We start from the raw sequence: 24,799 nt of genomic DNA on the forward strand, positions 1-24,799 counted from the left end.
TAATAAATTAAAGAAGTAACTATTCGAATTTATATATATAATTATGGAGATACATCAATTTTTTTTAATATAATTACTAGAGATTAAAAATTACATACACATAAATTAATATATCACATTTACGTAAAAAGTGCAAGGAAATAAGTGCATGTTTGAAACAATATATCTTGTGCTGCCAGCCACGGGAGTACAAGACGTACAATAAGAGACAGAACGAAGTCAGGAATTAAAGAGAGACGTTCCGTACATTATTAATTCTTACCTTATATACAAAGAAATATTTCCTAAGGACTTTTCACAAGTGTCAACATGTTTATAATACAAAATATACAAAAATATGTTAGATATATACATTGTCATTTGCATTATTTTTCCAAACAGGGCTTGAGTCAGTTTTAGCAATTCAATTGCTTAAAAAAAATACAATGTAAATACTAGCAAATATTTAAAAATACATTACATTCTGGGAATAATATTTCAGATTTAAAAATTTTCTCGTTTTTTTTTTAAATCCTTTCAAAACACAACAACAACAACGATAAATATGAATATTATAGATACAAAGAAATGTATCGTGGACAACACGATGGAAGCTATCACGTTTATAAAAAGTTAATATCAAAAAATAACTGAAAAAAGGGTATAAACTTAAATCATGCTATTCAAATTTATTAACATCGACCGTAAAAAATATCGTGTATTTATGAATTTTGATACTGCTATTTTCGCATCGTTTAAATCCCGATTGAGGTCACTAAAAAACCGCATCGTGCTTTTTTCGATCGATTGAAACTGCAGCGCGACGTTTACAGCCGATCTCATCGTACCTGTTGGACGCCAATTAATCAATGCAAATTGACGGCGAAATCGTAACATGGATGGACGTAGCGAAGAATCTTTATAAGTTATTAACGAAGGAGAAAGCGCTCGATTTCCAGATCGATTAATCACCCAGCCGGCTGTAATCGAGGCGGCTCGACAGGGTAACGAGTAATACGTAATTAATCTTGCTCACTGTGATGGAATAAGATTTTGAGCCGGAAAATAGCGGATGAGATAGTGTATATACATATGTAGTTATATATACAACAATCATACAGGATGTCGCAAAACTTGTAACTTGAGCAATAAAACGGTCGATCTTTGCGTAGAAGTAAAACGTAATTGTAGGCATAAGATTGTCGATATAATAAATTACTAAAAATATAGTTCATTCTATCGAAAAGATTCGAAATCTTTAAAATTAACGAAAAAGAGCTTAGATAGAATACTAAAGAGTTATATAAAGATTTTCAAAAATCAAGGGATTTAAAAAAACACCTAAAAAAGAGATTTATGATATTATAAATACAAAATTTAAATGTTGATGCGTTATGAAAGAGAAATTTCCTAAAAACAAAATTTTGCGACGACCTGTATAATCAAGATATTATATCTTGATGCATTTAATATACTTGTAAGTAGAAACAACTGAGATAGAAATGGAGAATAGAAATATAACGCGCAAACCTATAGTTAAATACAGTTTTCGATATTATGCAAAGTAATAACAATTCTGCGACTGGACATGCAATTACACGATCGGAAATATTTGATATGATATATGTACAAGATATAGCTCCGCACGACAAAGTGAATAAATTCGAGGCGTAATTGTATACTTCGCGTTTACATATGTTACACATAAATTAAGTGACATGTTGGAGAGAAATTCGGCACGCTCGAGCGAGTATTTTGAACTGACTGAATTTAACAGCACTTCCGCATCTCATCCTAACGATAATTTCAACGCAGCTTTAAATAATTGGATGACGCTTGAATTAATTAATCTCATGACAAATATGACAATCATGGTGAAATCACTTATTAAAATTAAATTAATAACATTGTTTGAGCAACAATAAAATCACTTGCAATAATGAACATTTTAATCCTACATTTTATGAATATTAATTAATTAGACTCGCCTAATATATTTCCAATCCTTCACATTTTCAGCTTCCTTGACATTTTATATGGTTTATTATCGTTCTATAATTCCTTCTTATCCTTCAATTTTCTAAGTTGTTAAGCATTGTAATTGTTTCATTTTCTAGCATATATAAAATGTTAATATTCCATTTTTACAATTCTTGTAATCCTTCATTATTTCAAAACAAGTCAAAATATATTTTTTCACTTATTTTATTAATCTTCATACAATCGACATTTTAAGATTAATAAATTTTTAATCAGTTTAGTTAGTTCTAGTTGTTTAATACATAAATTCGATAAATAAATTAATAACATAAATTTTATTTAATATAAAAATTTAACAGATATATGTTTCAAATCATATATTATGTATCACATTAATTTTCTACGATATATATTTTTTTGAAAAACCAATTTTCAAATTGTGAAAAATCTATACAAATTTGCAAATTATTGGTGTTTTCTGTTAAAGTGCGCGAGTTAAAATTACGCGCTCGAGCATGCTAGACCCTTTTTTGTCGCATGGTTAACAATTAACAGTAATAGAGTCGGGGACGGAGATCAAAAAGGCGGTGCTCGTTACTGGGTCGACGATGAGTAGTGGATCGACGGAGCTTTTTAGAACGTACACTTAAGATTCAATTTTGTCTTGCCTGGCTGATCTGAAGTGGGTGCTCCACTACAGGCTCCCGCTGTTCCTTCGGCTATGCATTATTCATAAAAGCAACTCGTGTTACATTATAGCGTGCATAATGCGCCGGTTAATCCGACGCGACGTCATCGCCAACGTTGGCGCGAGCTTTGATGACTTTTTGAACGGAAAAGTAGGAAATTATAAATATTAACGCGTGTGCGGATCTATTAATTTCTGAGCGTCTTCATGAAAAGTGAGCAGTTTATGGTGATCATGATTAATTATGTTGATTAAAGAGCCGAAAACTGATTACAATTTGATAATATTACGTTAAAGCTATTACAATAAAATTGACGTTAAATCTGCCCCACCTCGAATTTTTTATATCTCTCGGAATTCCACTTTTCCACAATCCAAAAGATTTGACAACATATATATATATATATATACGATAAACTTTTGCGCGTCAAGCTTAATTGAATTCCCGTGTCTGCGAAAGAAATTCCGATGAAGACTCGAATTCGCTTTAGACGAATCCGAAGATCCCCCAATATAAAAGTTTTGCACTCGAATCTTCAAAAGCTTTTCTTAAACATGACAGCCTGTCATTTGCACATATTTTCTGAATTTTATTGATGCTTTCCAAATTTACTTCTATATTATCTCAAAAATTTTAATAAACTGAACAAATATCGAAAGACAAACTGTAGATAATAATTTAAATAATTTCAAATTCTTTGCATTGCTTATATAAATAAGCATAAAATGGAACAATTACAAGTTTATATATGCGTATTTTTATAACATTTAACGAATAATAAAAAAAATCTTCTAATAAAAATTTTATCGTGTTCTAATATTAATATTGCTTTAAGAAAGAATGATAAACTACTAAAAACTTGTTATTTTCTCAAGTTTTCTGTCGCGTAAAATTGTCAAAGTTAATCTGAAAATATCATGGATTATTAGCTGTATCAACAATATGTCTCTTTCGAAGATTGTAATGGCATATCAATATTTTATATGGACTTAATGATTATAGACTTGGACATACAGCTATCTACATTCATACTTATATATAGCGCTTTATGTTGCACGTGCAAATCAATTTGCGTCATACCTGTGTAAAGACACAAAGCAGCGTCTTTCGGATCTCACACTCTTTTGTTATGTATATTCATATATTGAATGATATCGAGTTTTAATTCGTCACAGATTCTCGAGTAGTTTAAAAAGAAATATTCATAAAAAATGTAAAATACGTGTAACTAAAACTTTTTATATTAAAACCTATTTCTTTATAAATATTAACTACATGATGAAACGATTCTATTTAAAACTAAAAGACATATATTATGTCTTACGGCTGACGTGTATTTCAATCTAGCACATATTGTGTTAAACTGCTTCGTATAAAAATGTCTCAAAATGATCGGAATGAATTCGTAAAAATTCCTTCTAATTTTCAATATGTGACATAATTGCTTTGTCAATTAAATTTCAATTGAAAATTCTGTTAAAATAAATTATCGTTTGCAAATATATAATAATTACTTAACCTATGCACTATACCTTATTCATAAAATTACCGATTTATGTATAATTTTAGAAAAACTAAAGATTCACATAGATTGATATAGTTTCAAATGTATTTTCTTGTAAATCATCTGTTATTATTCGTAATCGCATAAAGCACAATATAATCGTATAGATCGGAATTACGGAATTGCAATTTACCGGAATCGATATTTTACATCGCGTAATACAGGATTATTTGAAGCGAACAATGAAGATATAATACTGTCGCTTATTGTTACTATTAATAGACTAGATTGTAGTTAATTATTATTCTGATTGTCTGCGTATTGATTAATCAATAGTTTCCAAATATATGAAAATTATAGAATTTATGTCCTGAAACATACTTGCGTACAAATATTTTAAACATTACTGTGTCACAAAAATTAAAATATTTTTCTAAAAATCCGACTTTTCTAAATTTGTTAAATAGTATTTTTAAAGATTTTTCTTAAATAAATATGTCATTAAATATTATATCGCGTATAAATATTAGTAGAATTATTTAATATCACCAGAGAGCATCAACAAAAATAAAAATAATGTTATATTTCAAAAATTCAAAACGATGCAAACGCGAGGATGACAAGTGTCGATTTCAATGGATTTTATGCAATAGGATCTTCTTCTCGAGCAAATCGACGTTGATAGAAATAAAAAGCATGAAGATAAAGCGATAGATATTAAAGAAAAGCTCAAGTAAAACGAAGCTTAATGAGTCCGCGAATTTCTGAGGCCGTCTGTCGTTCTCTTCCTGTGTATTTTTCATATTGCTATTCCTTTCATCTTGCCCTTTCCTCATGTCTACATAGAAGATCAACAAGAGTTTTCGTAACGAGCACAGGACGGTCGATCGAAGCAATTCGCCTTAATTGGAACGCGGGCTCAGATGAAAGAAAACGGATCTTATTCGGCCGGATTCTAAGGAATGAATTATTCACATGACATGCTTGCATGACCGGAAACTACCTTCAGAATATCTCTTTTCGAATTTTTCGCGAACGATTAAATTGACGATGCTCAGCAACTATCCTGTTATTTAATTAATATCGAACTTTAATCTATTAATAACAATCTTCGATCATTGAATTTAACTTCGACTTTTTCTACTCATTTACTCAACTCTACGGTTACTTTATGATTTATTAATATGCTGTAATATTTATATAAAAATCTTTCAGCATTATAAATATATATTTCATAAGAGTCTTTTTACTTTACAAATTGAATTAAGATATCAAATGTATGATATATACATATATATTGGATAAAATATCATACGTATAAAAATTTAAAGAACTAAATCTCCTACATGTTCCATATTATGTTACGTAAAAAATTTCTTATTGAAAATTTAACAGAAATAAATAGAAAGAATAATATACCGTTTGTGCACGTATAAATATGTATTTATGCATAACTCACAGAGCAACTTCTTCAACGTCGAAATCGATAGTCGTGATACTGCATTGTTATTGATATTGCCACGATTAAAATTAATTTGTCGATCAATGTATACGCGAATAGATTTGTGTATGCGAACGTTTCTCGCACGACGTGCATTCGTAATGTCTGTATCGTTCATTACATAGGAGGTCACGTGCGAATTGTACCAACCGATCGATCATCGTTTTGCAACGTGGGTATGCCACTTACCATTCAACGTATACAAACTATATGCCGCGTACAGACCTGTGCAAGCCACACGCAATCTATATGCAGTTGCGTGATTGCGGATTGTATAAATAATCGCGATCGTATTAATCCAGCCAAAGTATCCGGGAGCAAATTAATTCGTTCAAAATGCTTGTCAATGATTGAATTTCTCGATTTTTTATATCTATTCATTAATTAATAATAAATATGAAAATATAACAATAAAAAAAAAAAAAATGAAAGAAAATTAAATAAAAATATATCGTATATAAGATGTTTATTTTTTTTATTTTTAATTATCGTAAATTTTATTTCGCCAAATTTTATTTCTTAGCATACTTAATTATTTTTGTATATCAATCCAGAGTTTTTAATTATTATATAATATATTTATAATAAAGACCACAGGAGAGAGAATACAATGCCTTTGTGTAAAATATGTATTAGAGTGTCTCTCATTTCCTACGTCAATATTAATATCTTCTATTCTGGCTGATAACTTCTCCTTTTTTCTTTAATTTTCGCAAAAAATTATTATTACTATGTTAATTGAATTATTTGATCTATAACAAAAAGAGTGTGAGTTTCAAAAAGCGCAATTAACAACAGCTAATTATCCATAAAATTTCAATTTTTATAATATATGTTAAACGAGGAATTTTTAATTTTTAACACACGAATTTTCAATATCCAAGAACTGTTAAATTAAATAATATATATATTTAATATTCATTTATATAAATATAAAATATAAATTTTTGATCAAAAATTTTCGAAGTATGTATTTATAATAGCTTGGTTCCCATAAAATATCTCGAACAAGATAACGATAAGTTGCAATATGTAAGTGTCGTTTTACGACAGTGTATAGAGAAACGATCGAACCTACTTTCTTTATTCGCGCTTTATAAGGTGTTATACATCACGTGGCGCAGCCCTAAGGTCAGGGTTGTTGTATCAACTTGAAGTCGATAATTGTGCAAGGATGACCACACGCGGTTATGTACAGCGACTTGTAAAAACTTATGTGCAGAGACAGCGATTTTCTCGTCAAACGTTTATTTTTGGTTCGCCCGACTAACATTTTCCGCCATTTTTTTCACACTTTTAATTGTCCGCCGTAATTAGCATTATCGATTCCCATCTCTTTTCCTCCTAGTAAATAACGTAAATAAATTATTTCTCTTTCGCACGTACAATACGAACTTGACTATCTAGATTAACAACTGTTTGCATCCACCATGTGTTTAAAAATTTTATAAAAACAAGTAAATAATCTGTCATCTGTTACAAATATTTTGATGTTTCTTCATGATGTTTAAATAGCACTCTCTTTCTAATTAATTGTATCTATTATAAATTGCAAGATCTTTTTTCAGTAGATCCTGTAATTTTTATATATTTCATAAAAAAGTTTTTATATTACACACAAATATAAATATCACATCCGATAATTTGTTTCTGGTATAATCCGTTAAAATATTATAAATGTTGTTACAAAAATGCATAAAACAAAATCACTTTATCGCATTTGTGTGACGAGAGAGAGATTTTATTGTATAAAAATCCTTATAAATGATTACATTTTATTTTAAACACTTTTATTTATATGCGTTTATCACTAATTAAATAAAGAATATGATATTTATATTTGTACTAAAAAAAGTTGTGTGAGGAATAAAGGAGCTTTTTAAAAAAAATCTTAATTTCTTTATTTCCTTGATTTTGTTGATTTGATTTCATCATGTCGCGCTTAGGCCGCGATATGTGGGAAAAATAATCGCATTATCGAGAATAACAGATCGCTCTGGAATGTGGCAAGTATTTCGTAGCTAAAATATAAGGGCTGATCGCAAACTTTGGTAGCACATAAATATCGATATAATAATCGATAAAACAGCATTAATATCGAGATATAAAATTCTTATTAAATAATAAAAAATTTTAAAATAAAATATTAAAATAAAATTTAAAAAATAAAAGCATCTTAAAAATGATATAATTACTGATTTAAAGCATAAGGTAATAACTTTTTCAATTTAGATAAACTAAATTAAAAATTTATATATTCTTCAGGAAAAAATATATCTCATGATATGTCACAACATCATTTTTCCTGAAAATTGCATGTTGGTTTGCGATCAACCGTTAATCATTTCATAGAATTGATTCCATGACGAATGAATGACGTCGACACGAATCTCCGCGAGAGTAAAAAAAATAAATAAAAAACACGTCGTATTTTCACGTGAATCGATCACGATGGGAAAACTATTTGTATCAAACTGGTATACACGTTTCTTTACCCCTTTCGTGAAACGAGCTTTGCTCGAAATCGAAAAATGCCTATGTGATATCCCCTATCAATCAACAATATTACAATTGATTCCTTACAACAAGGCAATGATAATCTCGGTAGAATTAAAAATATAATAAAATTAAAAATATCTAAGGCTTTAATCTCTTGTAACTATCTTTCTCTTTTTGTTTTATAATGATTTTTATTCAACAAAAAGCTATTAAGAATGCTATATTGAATATCAGAGATTATCAAAATCAAACAATTAACAATTAACAAATTGCATACATCCTCCACAATCCATTGGTGATTTCTTTATTAAGTTATTTATGATGACATTACAACTGCAAATTTGCAAGTTATCATTTCCTTGCTGTAAAGAAAGATTTTAAATTGTGAGCGAAATTAAAACCCCATAGAAAGAAAGTATTGAAATCAAAACTTTTTCTGTTTCATCTTCAATGCAAACCAATCTTCGACAATCCAATAAAACGATTTGTACATTGATGAATATTATGTACACATCTCGCATCATGCGAGTTCCTACATTGTTACCGGTTGCATTATCGCTATCGATCGATAATTAATGTAATAATTCGAATGCTTCATCGTTATCATCGAATAACCTACCTACAGGGAAAGATTCATTCATCTTAAAACTAGTTCAGAGCAGAAAGAATCTTGCCTCTATTAATCAATTTTTCGTCACTTCTAGGGGACTTAATTTCGAGATCTCTTTGTGGTTTTCTTTGTGACGAATGTCGCCATTTTTATGAGAAAAAGTCTCAAAATCCTCGCGCAATTTTCCGCCACTTTCAAAGATTAATTATAGATAATCATTGTTGATATCTTTCATGATTTCCAGCCCTAACCGCGATTACTAGCGTCACGTAGATTTTAGATAGAAATGCGACACTGTTTTGTGAAAAACATTTTAAGATTTAAATATAACACATTAATGAAAAAGTTAATAATAAAATACAACAATCTTGATATTAATTTCAATTTCAACGATCGTGTATAAACTTGTCATTACATGATTTAATTTCATACAAATATGAGAATATATATTCCTAACATTAATTAAATTAATTATTTAAATTAAATTAATATGTACATATATATAATACATATAGATATGCAAATCTTTTTAAAAAAATATCGAAATTTCAATAAATCTCGATTCAATTATAAAACTGAAAATTTCAAGATTATTTTGTGCGCAATTCTCTTTTTTACGTTTTTAGTTACAAATAATTAAAACAAGTCGAGATTAAAAGTACAGCGGTTTTGCATCATCGCGTTTCGATCAAAATACGTTACGCCAGCATGTTCGCAAAAATAGCAGCTATAATTTCCATGAATAATAAAACACGAGCTGGATTTTTATCTCAACGTATCGATTATCTGTTCGTTCGTGAATCGGCCACATCGGATCGAGTTTGCGGTTGAACTTTTGGCGCGATATGGCTCGCGTTAGGCGGATTCGGTAGATTGTAATGAAACGGGGGTTATATAGATCGAGTTACGGGTTATTAATATGAGCGATTATATTAGACGAGAGCGGGGTGGTCGCGAGCTCGGGGCAGGACTCGATGCGGCGATATATATGTCGAGTTAATCTAAAAATGGAAGACATGGGACACACGGGGCTGCGAAGAAACTCGCTCCGCAAGAGATGAGGTCGGTAATTTCTTCTGGAAGACGGATCGATCCTACCGGATCTGGATCCTCTATGGATCTAAATATAACGATGCGCAACCCTTGCACATTTTTTTCTCATTTTTCGCTACATTTGCAAAATTTAAAATTATATAAATCCGATTAATAATTATATAAATCAAATACTATTTTAAAATTTAACGAGACAAGTTAAATATAATTATATTATATCAATAAAATATAATTATTAATTCAATATAATTAATTATTAAATATAATTAGTTATTATTAATTATAATTAAATATAATTATTACATAACTATAATTGTGTAATTGTTACAATTATTATTATAATTACAAATTAGTGACATGAATTCTTAAAAAACATAAAAACAAAAAAGCAAAAATATTAAATATAAATCATAAATATTCGAATTCTTCTATTTAGATGGCAAAGGAAAGGTTGCGTATCGCAATCTGAGATATGATAGAGAGCAATTTGTTCCTAAATCTTAGATCAGTGAAAGGCGAAGATATCTTATTGAATTTGGGATCCTTCGTGATTCTATGATATGGCAAGAGAAGGAGATAGACTTGTTCTACTAAACTTCTTTGAAATTCAGATGATATTTCTTTCAACGGAAGACAAAGTTTCAGATCAAGAATAATATTTTCTCTCTTATATATGATATGATCAATATAAAAATAAATAATAAGAATTTCAGAAAAAAATGTAGCATAAAGTACAAAAGAATTTCCAATAATATTATTGAATTATTAAATAAGTGATATTTCATTGTCTATAATATTTCTAGCAACGACGCAATTTTTCAAATGTTAGAAAAAACAGCGTTTTTTGGAAAGCGTAAATAAAATTTTCAAAAAAATTAGAGTAATACAATTAAATAGAATGATCCTTAAAAGATTATATATTACATTAGAATTAAAACTTGCAAAATATATATTCTTATCCAGAATTACCACTTGCAAATATTTTACGAGTATAATGAGAATTTGAGATCCACACTCACAAATTTGATTAAACGAGGATAAAATGTATTAGAATCGGAGGAAAAAACTAAAAAACACCAAACAGCTTGAAGCATTATTGTGGGACAATTGAAAAATGGTAGTCATAAAAACCGAGACAGAAGCAATATTTGTTAATGGAGTTTCGATGAGATTTCGTCCTCGATCTGTCGGTCAGTCGAGCCGTTCATCACTTCTCATTTTCCCTCGTTAATATTGTCCTCGGTAGCACGAAGGTCGATTTGCGTGTAGATTCATGTCGAGCTGTCGACTATAGATATGGTCGAATAATGCATTTTCTTTCTCAAATTTGTCCCAATTTCGCTGTTTGATAAAAAAAAGATATAAAAGTATTTTATAAATCAATTCCTCAAAAAAAAAAATTAAAAAAGTAATCCCTTGAAACTATTTATATCATCTCAAGATATCAAAGCTTAAATAAAATACTCAATGTCATATTATTCTACAATTTAATGATGTAAGATATGATTATATATCCAGAAATATAATTTAATCTCATAAATGTTTTATCAATTATTAAAAAACATAATTATCTAACTTTACATCTGTATATCCGTAAATTTCATCGTAATAAAAAGTCATGACTAATGTGCTACAATTAAAATGATGAATGTACAACAAACTGACAAATCTGGAAACTATTAAAATTCCTCGCAATCATGAAAGAAATATTAAAAAAAAATCGCGCGAAAGAAATATTTAAAAAAAATATTTAAAAAAAATTCTTTAAAATTTTTTTCAAATTAAAAGCAATTCAGAGAGACAACTTTATTTATTTTATGCGGCATTTGAAACTTTCGTTTAGAATGATGAAACAAAAACAGATGATGATACGTTAAAAAGAGACAAGAAAAGAACGAAGAAAGATGGACACACATCCGCGGATGTACGAGCGATAATTTTATTCATCTTGCGAGATACTCAAGACGATCAAAACTTGAGTACACATACACACACATACACCAATTGGAAATGAAAATATACTTGAGAAAATTAAGAGTTGCGCAGCAGGAAGACATAAATACAAATTTCAATGTAATAGACACTATGAAACTTGACCGTGGTAATTTTCTTGGCTAAATGAATAACTCGTATTCAGAGAAATAAGAGATAGATATTTCCTAGAAATTTGAATTAAATAAATTAGAAGCTTCAAGATTATATAGAAAGAAGAATAATAAAACAATAACGAAGAAAAATATAAAACACTCAAGTTAAATATTATCGAGAAAGAATAATCAGTATAAAATTACTATATATTATTTACTTTAATATAATTTATCTCGTTTTTCTTTGTATAAATATTTTTTACAATGAATTTGATCAATGTAAATAATATAAAAAAAATAGCAAGGTATAATTACGAAGAGACAATAGAGAATTCTCAGTGCGTTTATCATTACTCTATCTTGATAACTACGACACCGATTTAGAATTTGGCAAGGAGGTAATAGTAATAGACTATATAAGATAACGTTTTTAGACCTTTGCTATGAGTTACCTACAGGAAAATTCTAACTCGCCACATTTAACGTGCGAGAAGATTTTTCGGCCAATGCGTACCTGAGTAATCTTAGAGATTAATCAACAGTAAGCGGGTGTAACGGATCGGAACGCATACTGGACATTTGGTCTGCCAATCTGGACATTTTCAACTATAAATCTCTGGAAACCAAGCGAGCGAAACGTCGGCGATCCGATTAATCGCTGCGCCCTTATAGAGATTAGAATCGAGATTATCGCCTGATTCCTGAGAGTACCAATTCAGAATTTGAAACCTCGATGGATGGAGAAAGATAGATAACACAGATCGAAACTTTAGATCCTTTCCGACAGTTGGAATATAATTGCTAATTATAAGATTCATTTCCCACTTTAATCCGTGATAAACTATTAAGAGTAAATAAAAGATCGATTACATATTAAATTTCCTCTTTGTGATTTTCAATCTAGCACTCAACTGTTTCCATTATAAATGATATTCCTATATTCTTTGAACTTTGATTTTCTTCTCTTTCAAAGAGAAAAATAAAAGTTTTTTTTCTTAATCTTATCGCAACTTATATATTTAAAAAGAGAATAAAAATATTTTATTGTCAAGATATTTTTATTTATTAAATTTAATACTGTTCAGAGATAACATTAGAGTTCTGAAGATAAAACTTTCGAATCTCTAATTAAACATAAAATACTGCGTTAATATATTGACGAATATAAAAGAGTCCAACTTTACAAAATAATAAATTCGACAAAAGGCATAATTCGATGAATCTCTGAATGGAAACACAGATTATAATCTCATTATTTAGCATCGCTAGCTCGTGAACTAGGAACATATTAAATCTACAAATTTAATTCAATCCGCATTATCAATCGTTCTTAAATCTTCGCGAAATTATCTTGAGAATCGAAAGATTCGATCTGAATGAATAAAATTATCTTCATCACTAATCTCATGAATTTCATGATTTATTCTTCAGAAAATTTAATCGCGCCGAAGGAAAAATGGCGCAGTGATAATAATTAATATTTTAGCTAGAAGAAAATTCGCACAAGATATCAATGATAGAAGAAACTAATGATAGAATACCTGCAGTGCTCTATAAAATGAAGCAGAATATGTGCAGCGATCTATTTTCTTTTTTATTCGCAATACAGTTAGTCTTTGTCAGAAGCCCTAGTTAATTGTAAATTTTGGTTGAGAGCGACTAGGGCAACCCTGGAGGATCAAGAATTAGCTGAGCTGCGACCGTAAAGTCGTTCATTGAGCTAGGAACAGCTGATTTCCATTAGCAGCGGTGATTAAAAGCGCTCCATCCAATCTTAAACGCTCCTCGAAGACGCTAGTTTAATTAAGATTCCGCAATCTGGTCGCAATTGCAGTCTTCTACGAGCTGCGTTCTCGTCTCGATTTACTTTTTTCACGCGCGAAATGTCGATTTGTTTCGACCCGCGAGCCGAAGAGAGCTTATAAATAATACTTTCGTCGCGCTTGGAGCCATTAGTTGCAACAACTCGAAACTCAGAATATATTACTACAACGTCTCACCCCGTAAATCCGCGAAACATCCGCAGAAGACCGCCGGATCATTTATCGGCACCTGAAAACTCGACAGAAAACTATCAACGTCCTCGAAGACAGTCTACAATTGGATTCGATAGAGGCAACCGAGTCTCGCTGTGCGATGCGTTTCGCATCCGGCGATCGATTTCCGGCGATCGATTTTGCCGCCGGGTGGCTAGGATAATTGCGCCGATAGTCCTTACCCCTGGCTCACACCCTGGTCTCGTTGTACGGACTGGACGAGCTCGCACCCTGACGACGCTGCCGGTCAGCGTCGCCCGGCACGTTGAACACGACATTCGGCACGGTCGTCGGATCGACCGGGGCCTGTTGATAATGCGACCGGCCGGGTTGCGATTGATGAGAATGGGAGGAGGACGAGGGCGCGGTCTCGCTTATGGAGGTAATCGAGGCGAGTATACGTCGACCGCGTACCTGGTAACGTTGGGGGTAGCAGCGCCCGCAGCAGGACTGCAGCAGGCCGCCCCTGGAGGCAGTGCTGTGCGCGGGGGAGGTCAGGGGCGACGGCGAGCCTGGCCTCTTCGGGGCACCGTTGTACGGCACCTCCATCTCCACGAATTCACGGTCCTGGAAAAAACAATAACAGACGGGGCTATTGAGTGAGAAACTTGTACGTTGAAGAGAAGAGCTGTGCTGCAGGGCGTAAATATTCATTCATGCGCAATGATGTTGATGAAAATATTCGTCGAGCTGTGAAAAACACGGATAACAAATAAGAAAACAAGCGAGATATATAAAATAAAGGAAACGAAAATAGAAAAAAAAGTTAAAGGACACACGACGGATATCCGATAAACTATCGAAGAACTCGAGATGAAAAGGGTAGAAAAAAGATGAAGAATTATAGGGGTTAAAAAAAAGAATAAAGAGTTTAGTGAAATGCAAATGTTGAAAAGAAGAATTGACAATGAATAGCGCAACGTAACTAAAAAGACGGAAATAAGTCATTGGATAAGAAGAATGAAATAAGAAAAACTGCAACGTACAGAATCCTCCATCTTTCCATTCATCTTATGAAAAAGAGCAAGGAGTTGTGAAGCTGAAAATGGCACCGATTCTCAAGTGGGACACATTAATTAGAACGAGTCGCATTACTGGAGAGCTTGCTTTAAGCTGTGCGAGGTAGAACGTGGATAAATGTGATGTTGTTGGAATTATTATCTAAGTAACTCCATGTAATATTGCCGAAGAAATGACTAAAAAACATTGCTATTTCATTTACTGTACATTTATCTACATTAACTACAGCTAGAGTATGTCTATAAATCCATCATCATGGATTTAACCAGGCATGATGGAATTATTATCTAATTATTTTCTCTTCCTTATCTATCTTATATTAATATTAAAATAATTAATCGCGTATAAAATGTGGCAGAAAAATATTAGCATATTAGCGTTTTCAACATAATCATATTTTTTACACTTTTTTTGATCATGTATAATATATTTTATCTAAAATATAAAACTTTCTCAATGCATTTCTTCTTCATTAAATATTAATTTCTAGCGGAAAATAAATATAATACTCGCTACAGCTCAATAATTAATTAATCTACTTTGCGTACACTGTGATTTTCCTAGCAAAACAAGCAAAGCTGTATTTCTCCACATGTTACCGACCTAAGTTCGGCTGCCACGTATTGTTTAATTTATATACAAAGTTGTTGGTTAACCCGAATTACAATGAGACGAGAAAGCAAACAGTGAAGCCTTTCAGTTGTTCCTCGTTGCACTGTTTCATGTTCATGTTTCATCTACGAATTTCCGCTTGAAATGCGTCATACCTCGCACTAATTTGAAAACGATTATTAATATTATTACACCTGCATGTATATTACCATGTAAATAAACTGCAATAGAACAAATGCTGATGAAATATAATAATCAGCAATATTTGTCTATTTATTTATTCCAGAAAAATTTAATTTTAAACAAAATCAAGATTATTTTTAATTTAATGGTATTTTTAATACAATAGTATTTTTTATATTATCTATTTATGATTTTTTATATGTTACTTATTAAATAGCTAAAAAACGCCAGCTGAAAAAATAAATCGTGTTCCGAGAGAAAATAATATTTCATATTGGATTTTATGGAAAAAGAGAAAAGAATTTCTATTTTATTTTCTCAATTTTCTTTCTTTGTTTTGATTATAATTGTGTGCAGAAAAAATAAATATCTCACATACATTTGAAGACGAAAAATGTCCAGAATTTTACAATTTCACAATTTATTTAATTTTATATTTGTTAATGTAAAATTTTTTTATTTATAAATTAAAGAAAGAAATTATATCGAAATAGCACAAAATAATAAATATAATAAAATTACATTACATAGATTTTTATTGATGATGAAATGTATCTAATCATATACAAATAAAAATAAAATACAATTTTATGAAGGAAAAAAAAATGTTTTAGATATTTTCTGAAATTTTTTTTAAATGTTTATATCGATCACATTTTTTAAATTCTGTCTTCTTTTTATTCTCTTTTATTTTATTCTCTCATTGTTAGTTAAATTATTGAAAAAGGTGATATACGAAAAACTGAATGGCATAGAATCCTGAAAAACGAGAAAAACGAGAGTCCTTCGAGAAATCCTGCGGGAACGATGCTCGGAAAATGGGAGGTTATCGAGTGATCTCGATGTCGGCCGAGTGAACGTTCGCTGTTTCTTCGATGTCGCGCGAAAGGATATTGCTCGTACAGAATAGAGCAGCATCTCGATCTCCTTTGCGATAAACGCCCTCGAAACGACTCGACGCGATCCAAGTAAACTGGAAAATTTTTCTTTTGTGCGAAAGTTGATGATCGCAATCGCGATAACTATTTTCTTATCATTTTGCATAATTAGTATTTGCATAATCACACTCTAAAAAATCCACGTTTTTTATTTTTATTCCAATATTGTTCGGTGTGTTTGGTATAATTTAATATAATAATAATATAATTATAATTGTACGCGTTATTTTTTACACATCGAGAATGATAAAAAAATAAAATATTCTCTAAATGACACCAATGATTCTTTATCATAATAAATTAAATAGTGCATCAGAATAATAAAATAAAGGAAAACCCACTGTCAATATCCGTTATTGTGAGGCCACGATATAATATTGATCGAGTCATAAAGTATTGATATCGTATATCGGAAAGTTAACGCGTCATATACAAAACGGCTTTCGTCAGCTGCTAGAGAATTCCCAAGGAGGCTATGGCTTTCAAAGCTACAGATGGCTCGCATTTGAGCAAACCCGATCTTGGAGAGCTACAGGATTACTCACGAGAGACTCTTCGTATTTCAACGCGCAAGCTTCCTGAAGAGACGCGATTTGTCGTCGTAAAACCCTCATTATTTGAGCCAGCGTATTCTAATCTCAGCGCAAAAGTTGTGCAGTTTGTACAAGAAATATTACGTAGGATTATCAATAATAATCCCGCAAGATTCATTCAAGAGATCTCGCAATATATAACGAAGAACGAGCAATATCATGTATATATATTACGGGTAATGTAATGTTGAAAAAAACACGCGCATTTCATACTGGAAATCATTTCGCCGATCTATTTTATTTATTTCTCTTTCCTTTTTAGGGGAAGAATGATCTTTGGGCGAACATTTATATGTATATGGATATAACCCTGCCGCGAGATTATTCACGAAAGGCCGACCTACATTCTATCGGCCAGGATCTTTCTTGCTGCCTTCGCGAAGACCAGATTAGACTCGTCCTTATCGCATGGCGTCCTCGGGTGGGTAACCGAGCGAAGGAATAAAACGAGGAGCTGCTATGGGGGCAGAGATATTTGTCCAATAAAAGATGCCGCTCCCCTATCTCTGTTATTTTCTCGTGAGAACTCGCGATACGCTCCTGTGCGTATCGTATTGTTCGCGCGGGTTGCACGCGAAAGGGAACGCCGCTAATGACGGTTTCAGAAAGATGGATGGGTTGGATGCGCCAGTGTGCGTTGAACCGATCGATCCCTCGAAACTTCCGCCAATCCCGTACTTTGACGTGCGAAGAATTAACGCGAAACTAGAATTCCTTCAGATTTATCAAGGGAGCACGGGATTTTTCATCTCCAATAGACGTCCCTTTAAATTGTTTAATTAAGCATGTTTGCATGTTTAATTAAGCTCCTTCTGTATAAATTAATTTTAGGAATTATTATCGTGCAATTATGACGTGGAAGTTAACAAATCACGAGTTTTCTTCCTTATTCGAGATACAAGCTTCTTATATACAATTGTTTGCATTTAATAAAATAGAATTGCATCGAAGAATTTTTAAATATTACTCATCAATAAATTATCGCATAATTTAATCTACACGCAAACGCTATATTTGAAATAATAAAATTGAGGAAAAAGTCAGCGATGAATTTTACAAACATGACCGATCAAATATAAAATGTTGAAATTTCATTAAATTAATTTTACGATATCGTTTCGCCTTTCGATTTCATAATTCACAGAGCTGAGATGACGGATCAGAAATCGTAAGACACGATCGAGATGTATATGCATTCCAGACATGACACATTCCCAGCATTCATAAATCAGCAACTGTGGCATTGCTTCATAAATAACTCGATAGGTATCGTGACCCGTCATGCTCCGATTTTACGATCCTAACAACGTTTCAATATACTTATGCGATTTCTTACTTGACGAAAGGGCAAGTCGACACATTCATGATAATATCTCGTAAATTTACAGATCTTTAGACTTTCGCTACGATTCTTCCAAAAAAAATATAGAAAGATATAATTATTACATATTTTCCATGTGCATTTTATTTCTAAAGTTATTATTTTTTTATGATTATATATATATATATATATATATATATATATATATATATATATAAAATAAAGACTTCAAAAAAATTTAATATAATCTCATGGAATATGTATTGGAAATTTATCAGAGTTAGATTCTCCTAAACACTTTGTCAAACTTTTCTTTTTGTTATTTGCTATATTTTCTTTCAAAGTAGACATATAGTTTTTTCACAGACAATAAAATAGCAGATGAATTAATTAATTTTTATTACCGTATTTATATCGATTCAAATTTATTATGGAATATTTGTATCTTTGTCATAGCGAAAAATTTATTTGTTCCTTAAAATTTTAGAGCGACATTAAATACTCTCTATATCTGAGATACAAAATAATGGTAGCTTTTAAACACCCACTCACATAAAAGATATCGCTTCTAGCAATGTTCCTTCGAGAATGCATATAATATCATGCTCCATATATGTATACTATAACTTCTCGAGAAAGTCTTCTTTAGTTACACGTTTTCGTATGTATAAAATCACTCACTACTATTTATTTTTGCAAAGCAGCATGAATGTTGTATCTTACAACACGAATTGTTGTGCACGTAAAATAAACGTCGCATTTGATGCAATATTCAAATGTCTCGGTTCCAATGACAGTTTTATTCCTGCACTCGATCTCGGAGATTTTATCACGATTTTATCGCGAGGTATTCTACGTCACGAGAATGTATCGGACCATAACTTCCGGTTTCAGTTCGTTGACAGTGAAACGGTGCGTTACATCGCGTGTAGCGATGCAACTCTCATGACGATTGCGGAAAATTAATTGGAACATGTGGCAATTTTGCGTAATCATTAATAATAGAAATATTGATGGCGCGACGTGAAAGTGTTCGACTATTGTTCCCTTTCATGTTTCACTTCTACATATTTATTCCACAATCAAAATATCCGGGTCAATTAGTTATACTAGTTATATTGTGCACAAAAAATTTTCAAAAATAAAAAATAATAAATTGTTGAAACAGATTCAATATTTTTAATTATTATATATGATGGATTGTCGTTCCGAATAAAAATAATAGCAATGAGTAAAATGCCTGCGACATCCAACGTGATAATTATAAATGGACGATTTTCTCTATTTAGTTGACATAATATTTTACAACATTCCATGGCGAAGTACAGAATTACGATCGAGAATAAACGCATTGTCAGAAGTACAGCGATGGAATTGCGAGCATGCATTGTCTAAATGCCACGGTATCTGCGGAATCAACGGAATGACCGCTGCACATACATACGTCAATATCAGCCGCAAACCGATGTACTGCATATCAGACATCGTCTATTCGTATACATACTAGACCAATCGTCAGATTCATCAAGATAATCAAGAACGATACATTCGATAACTTTGTGGACTGTAATTTTTGATGAATGTGCGAAGATGCGTCTACTGTAAACCGGATGAATTCCATATAATATTGATATATTTTGAAAAGAATGATAACAATTTTTTTTAATATTTCTCGAAATATAGAAAAGACGATCGGTAAATAACATTCTTTGATGAAAAATGTTGATATGGATTTTACAACAAAATGGAAAGAAAATTTTTTTGCGATTTTTTGATCCGTTATTTTTCCAACTTTTTAAAATTTTCGATCATGGAAATATATTATATTAATATAAATGTAGTATCTCTCTCTTTCTCTCTTTTTCATGTATAAATGATAAATCGTTGCGAAATATTAGAATTCTTAATTCGTTGTGACAGATTTCTCACGGTCAAGAGCGCCATAAAGTCCGAATGTAAAACGTCAGCCCCACCAGGGCTCTGTCAGATCACGGCTGCGACAGTCAGAGTACTGTTACTTTATGTGCTCCGTTCCGTTGCAGTCGTGTTCTCCATTTAGCCTTTCATTCTTTCCGGTGAAGATTTGTTTCCAGTTGGCTAATATTAAATTCAAGAGCGCACCACCTCTTTTCGGCGAGCAATGCATACGTAATCGTGAACTGGCCGCATTGTATCCGCCTCTTGATTTCGGAGAAACAATTTCGTTGTGCGAAAGATATGTTATTCTACGGAAACTCATGCGGTGAAACTCACTAAAAATTTACCTAATAAGCGGAAAGAAAATACAGGATATGGATGCAACATTTTTTTTTCATTTTGACCAAATCCACGTTGTCCCAACGAATTTTCTGAAACATCAAGTATTAATTGAACTGTGTATTTTTTGAAATAACACTTGACATTTCGGATTGTTCGGATGCATTTTTTCCACAAACTATTTTTCATCTCTCTACAAAATTTAATCAAATATATACCTCCAAGAAAAAAATCATATACCACGCACACATCTGTAATAACTTTTTTCAGCCCTAATGAAAAATGTCATTTTGCAATAATTTCACAGAACCTCTTATATATTAATTGAATTCTAAATATTCTTCATTTCGCGATCTATTAAATTTACTGGAATTTATTCATTTAATACATTTTATTCGATTGATTTTATTGTTCTATCGTTAAAAAAACATTTTTCTCGTATAATTTTATTTTACTTTAAAATAATTCACGCATTTTCTCAGGCGAAAGCCGGCAATTCTATTCATTTACATAATCTCTCCAAGAACCTCATTGCATATTTATTCAATTCAATCCCCAAATTTATTCTAGTTTTAGCAGTTTTGTTACAATTCGAAAAAAGTGTGTTCGTTTCTCAATCTGAGAAATAGAGTATTATATCATTGTATTATATAATTTCCGAGCAGATTTTATTTTCCATCTGCCCTTTCTCTGCCAATCCCATTTAATTATCGTTAATAGAATTATCGTGGCTCAAAAAAAAAAGATTAAATATTTTTCCCGCAATGTTTCTACAAAGTCGCAAGAAAATGTAACCTTCTTTCATTACATTTCGAGATTTTTCTTTCATTCTTTTTCCGATACGTCTTCCCATCAATTTGATTTTTTCGCTGACAATTTTTTGTCGTCCGACGGTTGCGCTACGGAAAATGGAAAAGCTAACAATCGCTATCATCGAATCGCTTCTCGATATCGTGACGGACTATAATTAGTCACGGTGACGACGTACCGCGTCTACGATCCTGATGACGTTCGATCGAGCCCACGACTGCGGCCCGGAAGAAATCAATACGCCGCTCCGAAGATACTGACGATTGGCCGCGTTCATCAAAGACGAAGAGAAACTTTTTCAAAAGAAGATGAAATAAAATATAAAGATAAAACCGGGTGAACAGATAATTGTTATATGAAAAAATATATCTAATAAAATCCTGAAATTCCTCTCTTTCCATAATATATAGAGCCCATCTAGTAGCTGGATTTATTAGGAATTATCCGATAACGTTAAATCGCAAAGCATAAATCATTAATTATTGCATACACTTGTTCACAAAGGTAGTGCATAATTCGTAAATTGAAATGTTGATTACCCGTTATTTCATCGCCTTAGTGCAACCTTGGTGCGTTCCCTTCACGTGTAACAATGCAAATTCGCATGAAGGCACAAGGATTCCGCCAGAATATCCACATGAAGAAGAGAGAACCACTCTATCTCTTGTCGGATTCTCGAAATATCTTTGCGTTTGTAGAAATGTTAGAGCTATGACGTAAAGAGGTGCATCTAATATGCACTTTGGTAGCACATGCATCTGTATGTGACGAGTCTAGGTGAGAATATCCAATTCTGAGCGAACGTTTTTATGACATATCATGCGAAATGTGTTCTTTTATTGAAAATCTATCTTCCTTTTCTCTTCTTCTTCTGACAAAAAATATTTAACAGATATAATTTTTATTTTGTTATAAGGAAATCTTGTTAAATAACTATTCAATTTTGTTTTATGCGATATGCTAGATTCCATTTTGAGTAAAATATGTACATAATATATTGCGTATTACAGATGATATATAAACTAAAAATATTTTAATCTTTCATAAATTTCTTTATATTATATAATCATTCCCTCAATCTATTTTTTGTTAAAATATAGATTTCTAAATTAAATAAGAGTAATTTATTATTTATTTGCATCCGAGAAAAATAATTATTTATTGTAAAATGACATTTTACAGTACATAATTACATAGTAAATTTATATTTTATAAACTTCGATTTAAAATAACTCTTAAGTCTCTGTTTAAATCTCATCCATTACAAAGAATTCCAATATCGAAAATTTTGGCATTACTTATTTTTCAATTTATCGATATATCGACACTGTATCGACACATTACCATGTTTTACATTTTATCAAAATCTTATACAACAAAAGAATATTAAACTAATTTTCATTTCTCATTTTTTTAAATGTTTAAAATTCAATAAAAATTAAATCTTTCTATTTTACAAACTTTAAGGAAAATTATTTTCAATTATTTCGACATTTATTCAAAGAAGGTTTAATAAATATTTTTGTGCCTTTTCTGGGATATTTTGTATTTTGCATTTGGCTCAAACAATCGATACATATTTTAGAAGTAAGAAAAAAATGTTAACATTACAAATTAATAGAATAAAGAAGATGCATTGATTTGTTATGCTTCTCGACAACACGTATTCGATTTATTAAACAAGTACCTAGACCAATTCATGTCCGCATCCGAGAGTACAGTTCGTGTTTCACTTTGCATTCAGCAAGTTCGTTACGTTGTTCTTTGCTAAGCAAAAATCGTTGGTTTTCTTGAGAAACATCTCCGTGTCGAACATCGCACAAAGCATTCTCAGGAAACATTCTACAGGATTTGCGAAGTATAAATTCGAAGTTCGAGTTAAAGATTCGCCAATTTCGTGGATGGATGACGTGAATAACGAATCGATCGAAAACCTAACCCGTAGCTCGGCGACGTCATCGTTTCTAATATAAGAAATACCCATCAAATGACATTATCATCGCAATATCAGAAATGTTGAATTTAAAATTAGCTATATAACGATAATTTATCTGTAAAAATCGTCAGATTAAGTATAAACATTTTACCGTATGTCAATAGCTAAATATCCACAATTACTTTTGATTATCAAATTAAATTTAAAATTAATTATTTGAGTATGTTACTCTTGAATATTGTAAAAATAATATCTTTTTTATTCATCATTTTGTTTATAATTCGTTAAAACTAGCAAATAAAACACATTTTTCTCTTAATCAATTTTATATAAAAAATAAATTGTAGGTAATATATTATATTATTAATATTAAAGCATCTTCTATATAATTTCCAAGACAGCAAAAAATTACACGTGTCAAAATCATATAATATCATAAGTTATAAAAAAAATGCACTAATAAAAAATTTAATATTGAAAATTAATCATATAACACTAAAATATCATGTAATATAAAGAGCTTTCGTCAAATTTAAATTAACTTATTGTTTATTACAATATATTGTTTGTGCAAAATATAAATTGCCCCATAATATTACGCAAATGACACGACTACATATAACCAAAATTTGTCCTTTTACCTAATGTATAAGATACAAGCGAAATTCCCAAGGGAACAAAAGCAACCTAAAAGCAGACTAAAATTATCTATCTACAGATATATGGCACATCGTTTGCGGTATATAGGGCAAATATACAAGCTAGTACGATTGTCCTATTGACATTCAGTTTATAAAAGATGAATAGCCAGTGTACTGGGAGTAATCCTTTCCCTTAATTCCATTATCTTGATTATTTTAGAAACATATTTTTTATGAAAAAATTGTAATATACCAAATTATGCAATTTTTTAAATTTATAATAATCTTTATTTAATATCATTTCCTTTATCATAAATGTAACTAACTTCTAGTATCGACATAATTGATAAATGTAAACATGTAAAAACAGAAATACAAAATAGAAATTATAAAAATAATTAAAATTAGAAATTATACATATATATATATATATATATATATATATATATAATTTGCAATGAAAATAAAATAGAATAGAATGGAGAGAGAGAGAGAGATACACAGATTTCTCTGTGCAATCAGGTAATTTCTGAAACTTTTATAAAATTTTT

At 30.9% G+C, this 24,799-nt stretch overlaps 1 protein-coding gene across 7 annotated transcripts in view; it reads right to left on the bottom strand.

Annotated features, from left to right (window-relative positions):
- LOC105249471 (potassium voltage-gated channel protein Shal) overlaps window positions 1-24,799 on the bottom strand; it is a 94,461-nt gene that overhangs the window by 14,807 nt on the left and 54,855 nt on the right. For 4 of the 7 annotated variants that reach the window (XR_889049.3, XR_889050.2, XR_889047.3 and 1 more), the window contains exons 4-5: window positions 14,353-14,505; window positions 2,628-2,678 (exon numbers count right to left, since the gene is read on the bottom strand). Coding sequence is in view for 3 of the 7 variants with exons in the window: in XM_011254979.2 (XP_011253281.1) it covers window positions 2,628-2,678; window positions 14,353-14,505 (204 nt within the window). In the remaining 4 variants the exon portion in view is untranslated. The remainder of the gene's footprint in view (window positions 1-2,627; window positions 2,679-14,352; window positions 14,506-24,799) is intronic. The other 3 variants (XR_003122870.1, XM_011254980.2, XM_025408975.1) reach the window with 1 other exon arrangement.

This window comes from Camponotus floridanus, unplaced genomic scaffold (genome assembly GCF_003227725.1).
Source record: "Camponotus floridanus strain SB8 unplaced genomic scaffold, Cflo_v7.5 scaffold10, whole genome shotgun sequence".
NCBI classification, from domain to species: domain Eukaryota; kingdom Metazoa; phylum Arthropoda; class Insecta; order Hymenoptera; family Formicidae; genus Camponotus; species Camponotus floridanus.